At 43.1% G+C, this 12856-nt stretch overlaps 1 protein-coding gene across 3 annotated transcripts in view; it reads right to left on the bottom strand.

Annotated features, from left to right (window-relative positions):
- Positions 1 to 591: 591 nt before the first annotated feature.
- LOC130141971 (small conductance calcium-activated potassium channel protein 2-like) overlaps positions 592 to 12856 on the bottom strand; it is a 35449-nt gene continuing 23184 nt past the window's right edge. Inside the window, exons 3-4 of one of the 3 annotated variants that reach the window (XM_056323336.1) lie at positions 12298 to 12716; positions 592 to 1793 (exon numbers count right to left, since the gene is read on the bottom strand). In XM_056323336.1, the coding sequence (XP_056179311.1) occupies positions 1784 to 1793; positions 12298 to 12716 (429 nt within the window). In that variant the 3' untranslated portion in view covers positions 592 to 1783. Of the gene's footprint in view, positions 1794 to 3664; positions 8415 to 11065; positions 12717 to 12856 lie in introns of those variants that run through there. The other 2 variants (XR_008819235.1, XR_008819236.1) reach the window with 2 other exon arrangements.

Genomic DNA, 12856 nt, shown 5'->3' with positions numbered 1-12856 from the left:
CCACTCTCTTGCTTACGCTCACTTTCTCATTCTCGAGCTTTCTCACACACTCTTACTTTCCATCAATTTATCTTTTTTTTCTCTCCATCTTTTGCTTTCTCAACGTCTTGCACTTTCTTTTGCTTTCTCACTCACACATTCTTGCAGAAGTGTTTGCTTGTGCTTTCTCTCACTTGCAGTCACTTATGCCCACTTGATCCCATCTTACCTCCCACTCATGCTATCTCTCATGCTCTCACTTTTCTTGCCTTTGAGATCTCTCCCTCTCAAATTTTCTCTCTCCCTCTTGTCTCTCATACTCTTGCTCCTAATCACTTTATTCTGCTCTCCCTCCCTCCTGCTCACTACCTGGCACACACTTTCTCACTTTACTACTTTCTTGCTCTCTTTCTCACATTACTGTGACTTCTACCCTCTGCTCCTGACCCCTGGTAATATAGTTAGCACATAACTGGTGCCATTGTATAAGGCAAACGGCCATTCTCTGTGACCTAGCAGGTCACGTACTAGTCCCCTTTCCCCTCATTATCAGGACCTGAAGGTCCTGCAAACCAAGTAGACAAATGAAACAGATTTTTATTCCCCCCACCCCACCCTCAAGATTCCTGGGCACCAGGCCAACTACTCCCCTCCTTACCAGCCTTGAAGGTCCCAGGCACCCAGCCAAACAGGTGGTGGTAATGACCCCATCACAGAACAGGGAAGCGTAGCAGCACACAGAGCGCTGTCTATAAAAATCAAGCAGTTACAGGTCTTAAGTGGGAACTTGGACTGGAACTGCTGCTGACCAGCAAGATCCGTGACCTCCCAGTGGCCAGGGACGCTTCCACCGTTGTCTGTTTCCTCCGAGGACTAAGTGACTCATATTCTTTTATATGCTTTTCAAGGCTAGATTATGATTGTTATACTGGTACGGCAAACCAAGTATTAAGACTTGACCCGATCTGCAGAGGGTCCAGGTGATTAGAAACCATAAGCTAAGCTGTGCTATGCTACTTATAAAATTGTGCTACGCTGATTCTGCTTGTAGAAATCCTGTGCTATTCTGATCATAAATTCTATGCTATGCTAATCATAAAATCCTATTAAAAACAAATAAAGCTTTAACTGTAAATGCAACTTAGTGTCATCATCATTCTGCCAAGGATCCCTAAAAGAACCTGTCTGTCCCCTCAGTGTCAGGTGACAGTTAGGTAAATTCAAGCCATTTTATTATTCAGTATAAGGATACCACACCAAACTATAAAGATAAATAATATTATATGCATGGAACAGACAAGCAGAGATTAAGTGACTTTGTTCAAGGTCACAACACATCTATAGGATGCATCCTCTATCACCTTTAATATTCTATATTTTTATGGATTTATAAATTATTTGTATACATCTAGCATACTCTGGTTGGTATACTAAAACCTTAACTTCAGTGTTCTATACTGTCCATAAAACTATAGCCTGTTACCTGAATGATAGCAAAGTATTAGGGTTGATCCTATTAAAACCATACTAACATTCTCCGAGTCTATTTTTTTTTTTATTTTCCTTATGAAGAAAATGAAAATGAGCTTCTCTACTATGCAGTTCCTGGTGCAGATTGTTGTGTCTCCAATGGACGCTGGAACATCATGCCGCAGCATCTGCTTCTTGACTGTCTGTGCAAGATCTCATTTTCTAAAAATCAAGAACAATCACACACCTTGCCTTCAGAAATACGATCACTGAAGGTACACTATTGCATCAGCAGGTCTTCTGCCTCCCAACACACAAAGAACAGGGAAGGCAATCAATGCCATCTGCTTGCAAGGAGGTATAACCATTAGAACAAATACCACTAAATGCAGTACTATCAAGAATTATCAAGCAAAACTTTTGTCAAACGCTGGTATGCTTGGAAAAGGAAGAAAATTAATGCTGCAAGTATTAGTGAGCTGAAATGCCTCTTTGGTGTTAAACTAAGTGTAACATCATGTTTTGAATGCCTCGGAAAGAATCAACTGCAAAAGATTCCACTTTCACATCAAAGTTTAAACAGGCAAGGATACAATTTTAGAAGCTCATTAGTCTGAAGGTGTATGATGATTTTCTGAAAAGATGAGTGATTAAAAATAAGGTAAAAAGACATTTGGGCACAAATATTTGATCTGAAATCTCACTGTTCAATTTCAGAACACGTGGTACCCCTACAGTTATGGATTGTGGGAAGATTTTCAGGCTATTATCTAATGCATTCTTCAAAATACAGGATAACATAAAGAGATCACCTTTAACTCAAGGGATTAGAACAGCAGGTAACTTCTGAAACACAGGTAAGAGAGAACTTGTTTTTTATTAGAAGACCATTACTTCATGTAAATCATCTGCAATGTCATTTCCCACATATGCTACTGGAGACTCAGGAATACACAGCCTAGCTCCTGGTTGGCACTTAGGTCACCAAGGAAAACATTTTGGATAATTCTCAGGTCAAGTCAATTAAGCTAAGTGACTACACAACTGATAAATTTCGGTTATTCAGTAACAACAGAGAGTGTGCCTGACTGAAAGAAAAGGGACAATGAACATCATCCTTTGTTAACTACCAGAAGCAAGCCTGAAGCAGCAAATGGATGGTGTGCTTGCCAAACAGCACCTGCGATAGCATAAACCCCACATTCTCCTACCACAACCCCACTGCAAACCCAACCCAGCAGTTGGCATGCAATGTTTTATAATCCCTTTTAAGCTTCCCCCTGAGATGTTACCATAGCCAAATATTAAATTTGAGAAGAAGCCACTGAACTTTCTGACACGACTGATTATTAACCAAGATACTTTCCATGTTCTTCCATGCTCTTCTCCAGAGTTGGAAAGAGAGAGCAGCTTCTCCTCTTTAAATCTCATATCCTATGCCAGTCCTACTAGAGAGGTGTCAGCAGTAGAAAACAAGCCCAAACAAGGAAAACTAGTGTTCAGCCAACATCCTCCTCTCCCTTCCAACAGCATCAAGCTGCAATGGGACCAATATTTTTCTTCTCTCTTTCACATCAAATCCTTCTATTAAACACTTATACCAGCAAACCTTCTGCCCTAATGCTTTATCTTTAATCATTCTGTCATTTCTTGTTTATGTATTACAATATGTCATATTGTTTCAAAGACAGCATACACTATGTATTTTACAGGTATTTTCACCTTCTGCAGCTCACAGACTACCTTCTGTAATCTTCTGCAAGTCAAAGTTACTTGTAAATATTTAGTGTATTAATGGGGGGGGGAAGTCTTTAAAAAACAAATAGAAGAAAAATCAATCAGCTGTTTTATATCATAGTAACTGTAAGACATCTCTCCCTCTCTCTCTGATAAACACACCAAGATGATTATGAATTGCTCTTCATGCACACCTGTGGTGGGTTGACCTTGGCTGGTCACCAGGTGCCCACCAAGCTGCTCTATCACTCACCCTACTCAGCAGGACATGGGGGGGAAAATATGACAAAAAGCTTGTAGGTCGAGATGAGGACAGAGAGATCACCCAGCAATTACCGTCATGGGCAAAACAGACTCGACTTGGGGAAGATTAAATTAATCTATTGCCAATTAATCACAGAGTAGGATAATGAGAAATAAGAACAAATCTAAAAACACCTTCCCCCCACCCCTCCCCTCCCTTCTTCCCAGGCTCAACTTCACTCCTAACTCTTCTACCTCCTCCTCCTGACACTGACCTTGGTGTCTGCAGGGTTGTTTCTCTCACGTATTCTCACTCCTCTCTCTCAGCTGCTGTTGTGCAGTGGTTTTTTACCCTTTCTTAAATATGTTATCACAGAGGCGCTACCAACATTGCCAATTGGCTCAGCCTTGGCCAGCAGCAGGTCCATCTTAGAGCTGGCTGGAACTGGCTCTGTCCAACATGGGGGCAGCTTCTGGCATCTTCTCACAGAAGCCACCCCTGCAGCCCCCCCACCCTTGCCACATAAACCCAATACGCATCAGTAACAGTGGCTGCAGATGTTTCTCTGCCATGCCACAGAATCACAGAATGGTTGAGGTTAGAAGGGACCTCTGGTGGTCATCTGGTCCAACCTCCCTGCTCAAGCAGTGTAGAAGAATGGCTGCAGAAGCATGGCCTTAGAATCTCTGAAGATCTGCACAATCCAGGCCTGGTATTAGAATAGGCCTGTAATCAGAATTGTACTGAAGTTGCTGTGCTGAAGTTAACAAGAAAGGTAGCCTTGAGCTATTCTTGAATCCTGAGACCAAGTAATTATGTTGTGCCAACAGGCAGTGGCTGTAACAAGTTACAGCTGCTGGGAAAGCAGGTGCAGGGCCAAGATAGGGAGCGGTATGGGAATATAGGGAGTAACAAACTACAAGGCTGAATCATAGCAACACAATTATCTACATGGATAGGATGCTTATTTTAGTCATGATAATTAGGGGTGTGAGAACCGCGCACGCTTAGAGACTAATAACCAATCATATTTCTGCTTTACAAATATGCATGTGTATCGATTCTATATAAGTAGTGTTAGAAACTAATAAAGTTGAGCAAGATGCATAACTCATATTGAGCGTCTTCTCGACTCCGGCGAACCCTTCTCCCAACAAAGCAGGGCCACCTAGAGCCGGTTGCCCAGGACCATGTACAGATGGCTTTTGAATATCTCCAAGGAGGGAGACTCTACAACCTCCCTGGGCAACCTGTTCCAGTGCTCAGTCACCTTCACAGTAAGAAAAAAAAAAAAAAAAAAAAAAGTGTTTCCTGATGCTCAGACAGAACCTCTTGTGTTTCTGTTTGTGCCCATTGCCCCTCGTCCTGTCACTGGGCACCACTGAAAACAGCCTGGCTCCATCCTCTTTGCACCCTCCCTTCAGGTGTTTATATACATTGATGAGATTCCCCCCTGAGCCTTCTCTTCGCTAAGCTAAACAGTCCCAGCTCTCAGCCTTTCCTCATAGGAGAGATGCTCCAGTCCCTTTAATCATTTCCTAGCATTACAAAGCATATTTTCAGACACATACACCACTCCTTAAAACTGACACTTAAGTTTGTATCCAAGGTTCATCCCAACCACTTGGCATGATTTGCATGACTACACAGCAGACACAACCATTTTTGCATCCATCGTGAAAGGCCTTGAAGCCAATGAAAGCCCATTAGCTCCCACAGGTTTTGCATCAGCTTCCAAACCAGGCTATAGCCCTGTGACACTAATGTCATCTATTCCTGTTCCTGCTGTCATCCTAATCAGGTAGCTGGCACTCTGGGGCCTAAGAAATATTTTTTTATCATTCTTCCCAGTGGTCAGAGACTGGTCTCTTTTGCTGTCTCAGCTCGGCACCAAAAGATATGCTTATGCACTGTGTCCCGCATTGGCCACACACACATCATAAATGAGAGCATAGCACAGAGACACCTGCTTAGTGCCAGCCCGTTCCAACTCAGTCTGATATATGTTCACGGCATAGCATCATGCTTAGTGCTAGTACAGATCTAAAAGGAGTAAAATTGTTTGACACTACTAAATGGTGGATTTTAAGGTCCCACCACCTGGCAGATGCATTCCCCTCTGCGAGTGAATTAAGACTACAGACTCTCACCTCAGCCTTCTCCACTTCAGGCAGCACGTTTCCAAGGAGAAAACAATGCTGAGTTCAGGCATTACTCCTGCCTGGGTAGTGTTCTCAGCACAAGCTCTTAGCACACTCAGTATCAATTGAAACTGAATAGTTAAACTGCTATATCAACACATGCAAACATTAATCCTCATCTGAACATCAGGAGCTTTCAGAAGTCCTTCCTCCCCTCACCACCCCCACCCCCCACAAAAAAAAAATATTAAATGTATTAGTACTGCAATATATTATATGGAAGTTTTATTCTCTGATACCACCGTGCTAAGCGGCACGCAATATACAACAAAGATAGCCCCTAACCCAAAAGCTCGCAACTTAAGTAATCTGAAATAGTTGCCCAATTTATGTTGCAGCAATAGATTCAGTTTTCAATTAACATACTTGGATTCAGTGGACCACTCATGGAAATCCATAGGAATTTTACCGATGGATTTTATTTAATACAGAACAAGGCTTATAAACAAATATTGGATATCACCGAGATAAACCCACTGTTTTATAGAAAAATAACTACAAGTAAATTCATATCCTATTTTCTAATTCAGGAATGGTTTTGATTGATCAGCCTACAAGGTCTGTACTGGTATAACATCACTGTTATACTAGTATAAACAAAGTTCAAAAAGCTGTCTGGGTTTCAGTGCAGAAATAAAATTGAACCTTTCCGGAAACACTAGTGTCAGAATATTGGAATTCCTGTATTTCGGGCCAAAATGAGAGAGTGCCTTGTCACTTGCAATGAATTTAGAAGAAAAAGCATCTTTCCTTCTAACACTCTGTTACTTCTTGCATTGCATTTATGTGGCAAGGCTTTTGGTAGTGGGGCAGAAGAAACCACAGGGGTGGCTTCTGTGAGAAGATGCCAGAAGCTTTCCCTGCATCTGATAGGGCCAATGCCAGCCGGCTCCAAGACGGACCCACCGCTGGCCAAAGCTGAGCCCATCCGTGATGCTGTTGGTGCCTCTGTGATAACATATTTAAGAAAGGGTAAAAAACACTGCGCAGCAGCTTGAGAGAGGAGAGAGAAAATATGAGAGAAACAACTATGCAGACACCAAGGTTAGTGAAGAAGGAGGGGAAGGAGGTGCTCCAGGTGCCAGAGCAGAGATTCCCCTGTAGACTGCAAAGATGACCATGGTGAAGCAGGCTGTCCCCCCTGCAGCCCATGGAGGGCCCCACACCGGAGCAGAGGAGCCCACACCAGAGCAGGTTTTCTGGCAGGACCTGTGACCCTGTGGGGAACCCATGCTGGAGCAGTCTGTTTCTGAAGGACTGCGCCCCATAGAAAGGACCCATGTTGGAGCAGCTCTTGAAGAAATGCAATCCGTGGGAAGGACCCACAGTGGAGCAGTTCATGAAGGACTGTATCTTGTGGGAGGGACCCCACACTGGAGCTGAACAACGGCACGAGGAGGAAGGAGTGGCAGAGGCAAAACATTATAAATTGACTGCATCCCCTGTTCCCCAACCTCCCTGTGCTGCTCAGTGGGGGAGGAGGTAGAAGAGTCAGAAATGAAGTTGAGCCTGGGAAGAAGGGGGTTGGGTGGGGAAGGTGGTTTTAGTTTTGTCTTTGTTTCTCACTGCCCTACTGTATTTTTAATTGGCAATAAATTAATTTAATCTTCCCCAGGTCAAGTCTGTTTTGCCCATGACAGCAATTGCTGAGTGATCTCCCTGTCCTTGTCTTGACTCACAAGGGTTTTCATTGTATTTTCTCCCCTCTGTCCTGCTGAGGAGGAGTAGGGAGAGAGTGGCTGAGTGGGCACCTGGCAGCCAGCCAAGGTCAACCCACCCCTAGAATGCTCCTTCTGTCCCAGATATGGGAAATATTTTGAAACTATAATATGTCACTGTTAATGTTTTCAGAACATGATTAGTCTTGCCATAACATAATTGAACAACATCGATGCTACTGTAACAAACTGCATTCCAAAATTCTGGCAATATTAAAAATAAAAGCAGCAATGTCAAGATAATATCTACATTCAGTTTATAAGATAAACTGGTTTTCTCCATAACAGATTGAGAAGTAATGCAATGAATAACTTCCAAAAGTAACCAGACCATAACAGCTTGCATTTTAACTGATGATTTATATCAGCTAGCCATCACAAATAACTCCCATAAACGGTTTCCAAAGTAGGCAAACAGGGAAAGGAAGAAAAACATGCCTGTTTCTCACTTTCTATATCTTTCACTAGCCTTTCTCTCTCTAGCTTTTCCCTCTATCCCGCCTTTTCATTCACTCACATTCTCACTTTTGCTTTCTCCCTCCCTCTATTTCACTGCCTCTTCATTTCTTGCTTTCTTTCTTGCTCTCTTCCTCTCCATCACGTTCTCTTTTCCGCTCTTGCTTTCGCCCCTCACTTGCTCAGTATTTATCTCCCCCCCACTTTTTCTCTCTTCAACTTGCTTTGTCTCGTGTGCTTTCTCATGCTTTCTCTTTCTCTCACTTGCTTTTGCTGTCTCTCTTGGTTTGTCTGTCTGCTCTCCCTCTTCCCTCCCCTCTCTTTATCTCACTATTTCTCCATCCCTTTTTCTCTCTCCTTCTCCCTATCTTACTCTCCCTCTTTCCTTCTCCCTCTTTAACTCTCTTTATCTTTCTTTTAGTAGCATTCTTTCCTGTTCCTCTTTCCTTCTCCCTCTTTAACTCTCTTTATCTTTCTTTTAGTAGCATTCTTTCCTGTTCCTCTTTTTCTCTCTCTTACACTCTACCTCCCTCTCTCCCCGTTTATCTTTTCCTTTCCCTCTTTTTTCTCTTTCTTCCCCCTTCTCTTTCTTTCTCTGCCTCTTTCTAACTTTTCCTGCGACGAGCGAGGGGAAGCAAGCGGCCGACTCAATATGAGTGATAGAGCAAGCTTCGATTTATTACGGCGCGATTATGTCTTATATACAGTTCCAGTTAATTATGCCTACAAGTCATCTGCTGATTGGCTAAGCTCTAAAGGGTTACATTTTCATACGTCCTCCTACTTGCGGTTTCTGCGGATAGCTAGCTACATATTTTCTTTTCCTCTCTAGTCTACGCGAATTCCTCAAAGTTATTTACAACATTAGGCACAAGGTCAGTGTTTTTCTCAGCTTCCTTATCAGCATGCCTCAGCATAGCTGCAAGGCCTGCTTCAGCTAACTTACGCTAACTTTGTTTCACAAAGATCTTTAAGGGAGTCATGGCCATGATCACACAGCCTTTCTGCAACATTTCCCCCTTTTTCTCTTTGCGCAAGCAAAACTTGTGCAGTTACACGCTCGAGTAATTTCTGAATACAAGAGAGAGCACAGCTTAAACATACGAGTGCAATGATAACAATTATTACTATAAGCAACACACTTTACAACAGCCCTTTTAAACTACCAGAAGACCGCCCTAATAATAGAGCACCATAACTTTGTCCATTAATTATCAGAGGTCCTCGGACACGAGTTGCGATGTTTTGGGGTCGGTTGTCAATTAATGTTGTATCTACTGCTGTTGCCAGGTCCAGGCCGAGGCTCCTTCGGGTGGCGGGTTGTAACACGGTGTCTGCCGATAAGAGTTGGTCACGTCTCCTGGAGGGGGTGTCGTGAAGGTGACAGGAGTCGCGATTAGGGTTGACACGCTGCGGCTCCTCGCGCTCGGTTTCCCGTTTCCCGTCTGCCGACAGACATTGGTACTGTGGGTCCCTCGCTGACAATTTTGGCACCACACTTGACGTTGTCGACATTGGTCACGGGTATGTCCTGGCTTCCCACATCGATAGCAGAGGAAGTCTCGGCGTGGTGGTCGCTGGCTTTGGGGGCGCGGTAGCCCCAGGGGGGCGCAGAGGCGCAAGCGCTGCAAAAGCCTGACTTTGGGCTTGCACTAAATCTCTCCCTACTGCTTGGATTGCTTCCACTAGCAAGGCTTGCTGACCTACTGGCACCCAACTCATTCGCTCTAGCATTGTTTCTACAGAAGAACCTAAGGGCAGGGTTACTAAAATGCCTTTGGTGTAACTGTTACTATTCTCCAGAATACACTGGCACAGTAACGGCCCTTTCGTAAAGTTAGGTATATCTGGTGGGCTCACTGTGGAGGCCTGACTCATTCACTGTACTACGTAACTGACTTAATATTTTCCAATCAAAGCCTCCCAGGTTCCCTGTCTTTGGTTAGCGGCATTCATCTGATACGTTACAGGGAAAGCTTGTGGGGGGTTGACTTGCTCAGCAATATCAAATATTCCCTGAGCAGCTGCTTCTTGTGCTATTTTTTGCCAATTAATGTGTGTAGAACGTACCAGTTTGTTTACTGTATTATTTTTTATTATTATTTTTTTTTTTAATTTTGTATTGACTGCCCACTGCTATTTTCTTCCTCAGCAGCACTTTCGTCAGATGTGTCCCTGCCCTCTGGCCCCCCCGAGGCTACTTCGCCAGAGGGGGGGGTGGAGGACACGAAGGGTCTATAGGTGGTACAGTGGGCTCTATAGGTGGTACAGAGAGCACTGTTTGTGATAAAGGGGGTATTGGAATGTAATTTTCACATGGCATAATTTTTCCTGCATTAGGATCTGCGCTTGCAAGTCGGCTTGTTACTGCTGCAGCAAGGCGCTTTTCTGCTTGATATCTTTTTATACAATTAGTTACTTCATGCCATGATTTCATCAATCTTTTTGCTGCCTTATCATCATCTATTACTAAATCCCATAAACAATCCCCATAATTACGCCATTCTTCTACTTCAAACATATGCTCAGGATCTGCAAAATATCCTTTTGCTTTACCCATAGTAATTAATCCGGCCAGATCTTTTAAAGGGCCTACTCCCCGCTTTTCTAAAAAGCATTGTAAAAGTGCTAGCGCTACCTCTTTTTCCATTGTGCACTCATTAAAGTCCTCTTTGTTGCAGCCTTTTCCCTTGGGTAGCAGCTCACGGACGGCGAACCCCTTCTTGAATTATCCTGGGCTCAAGCACGGATCGGGTACGATGCCAGCATCAGCCGATCTTCTGCTCTCTGGTCGCTGCTACCAGTGCTTCTCCGTCCTCGCTGTCCGGTGAAGATCAAGGTTAGGGGCCCCTGTTCGGGCGCCACTTTGCCGAGCGAGGGGAGGCAAGCAGCCGACTCAATATGAGTGATAGAGCAAGCTTCAATTTATTACGGCGCGATTATGTCTTATATACAGTTCCAGTTAATTATGCCTACAAGTCATCTGCTGATTGGCTAAGCTCTAAAGGGTTACATTTTCATACGTCCTCCTACTTGCGGTTTCTGCGGATAGCTAGCTACATATTTTTTTTTCCTCTCTTGTCTACGCGAATTCCTCAAAGTTATTTACAACATTAGGCACAAGGTCAGTGTTTTTCTCAGCTTCCTTATCAGCATGCCTCAGCATAGCTGCAAGGCCTGCTTCAGCTAACTTACGCTAACTTTGTTTCACAAAGATCTTTAAGGGAGTCATGGCCATGATCACACAGCCATTCTGCAACATTTTCCTTTCTCCTCCCTTGTCTGTCTGTTGCTTGCTCGCTCACTCACTTTCTCTCTCTTTTATCTCCATCTCTTTATCACCCTCTGTTTCTCTCCTTCCCCCTGTTGTTTTTTTTTATATATATATATCTCCCTCCCTCCCCCCATTCCTCTTTGCCTCTGTTGTGGGTTTACCCTGGTAGGCAGCTAAGCCCCACACAGCCGCTCACTCAGTGCCCCCCAGCGGGAGGGGGGGAGAGGATCGGAAGGGTAAAAGTGAGAAAACACATGGGTTGAGATAAAGACAGTTTAATAGGGAAAGCAAAAGCTGTATGCACAAGCAAAATAAGAAATTAATTCACTACTGCCCATCTTACTTTTCCAGGAAAGCAGGGCTTCATCATGTGTAACGGTTACTTGGGAAGACAAATGCCATCTCTCCAAACTTCCCCCTTTCCTCCTTCTTTCCCCTAGCTTTCATTGATGAGCATGATGGTATATGGTAGGGAATATCCCTTTGGTCAGTTGGGGTCAGCTGTCCCAGCTGTGTCCCTTCCCAATCTCTTGTGCACCCCCAGCCTACTTGCTGGGGGTGGGCAGAGTGAGAAACAGAGAAGGTTTTGACACTGTGTAAGCACTGTTCAGCAATAGCTAAAACATTGGTGTGCTATCAACACTATTTTAGTCACAAATCCAAAACATAGCACCATAGGAGTTACTATGAAGAAAATTAACTGTCCCAGTCAAAACCAGTACATCACCCTTTCCTGATCTTGCCAACTCCCCAACAACATTTTTTTTTAAGAAACAGGACAATAAAAGTCTAACTGAAAAAATACATTTTCCATTGGAATTTTCCATAGCTATTTTATCTACATTACTCTCAATAAATTTAACTCACAAACACAATAAATGAAAGCTGTTATCAACACAGAGTATCAACAACTGTAACTGTTGTTAAGAGACATTTTATGGTATTCCACTGTGTTTTAGAAAAGTTAAATGAAAACGATGAAATTAACTTGCAGTACTACAATAAGTGTTGTGGCACAAACTTCTCTACATAGATCCATCAGATTAAAAGGCAAAGCATTCCTGACAATCTGTGACAGAGTGAAATCCAACCAGCACTCAACATATCAAAGACCAGGAATCTCCATTCCATTAAATATTTAGGTCCTTCGAATACAAAACCAAAGAAGCAAAACAAGACAGGCAGACACAACTAACCAACCAAACAGAAGAACCTTACCTTTCACAAGCTCGGACAGTCCACGCAGCAATTATCCATAATGAGATACTAAAAACCAACAGTACAGTTCCTGGACATATTGTCATTAAAGTCTTCATAACAAAACGAGTATTGAAGTTTATCTTATTTAACGCTCCAATGCTTCTAGATGATGCATCAGTGAAAAGCTTGCTATGCAAAAGCATAACTCTGGCGATAAGATACAGCCTTAAGAACATTGGTATAGATAAAATGATATCCACATCAGCTGTTGTTGTGGATGGAGCGTAAGAAAAGGCAAGCCGGGCTGTCCATGTGAATGTATAGTTCCCAGGTATGGGATGTATAGCACATACAAGTATTTCCAAGCAGATAAAGAAAATACGCTCATAAGTCATGGCTATTCTCCAGTCATCTGCTCCATTGTCCACCATGAATAACTGAAACGATAAAATATAAGGTTAACTTTAGTATGCCATTAACAAACCTTGTTATAATTCCATTTTAAGATACCATCATTTTCAGAGCTGCTAATGACCACTAAAACCAAAATAAATATGCCATTTCAGCAAATTACATT

Source organism: Falco biarmicus, chromosome W (assembly GCF_023638135.1).
Source record: "Falco biarmicus isolate bFalBia1 chromosome W, bFalBia1.pri, whole genome shotgun sequence".
NCBI lineage: Eukaryota > Metazoa > Chordata > Aves > Falconiformes > Falconidae > Falco > Falco biarmicus.
This window is presented reverse-complemented; position numbering and strand designations above follow the sequence as displayed.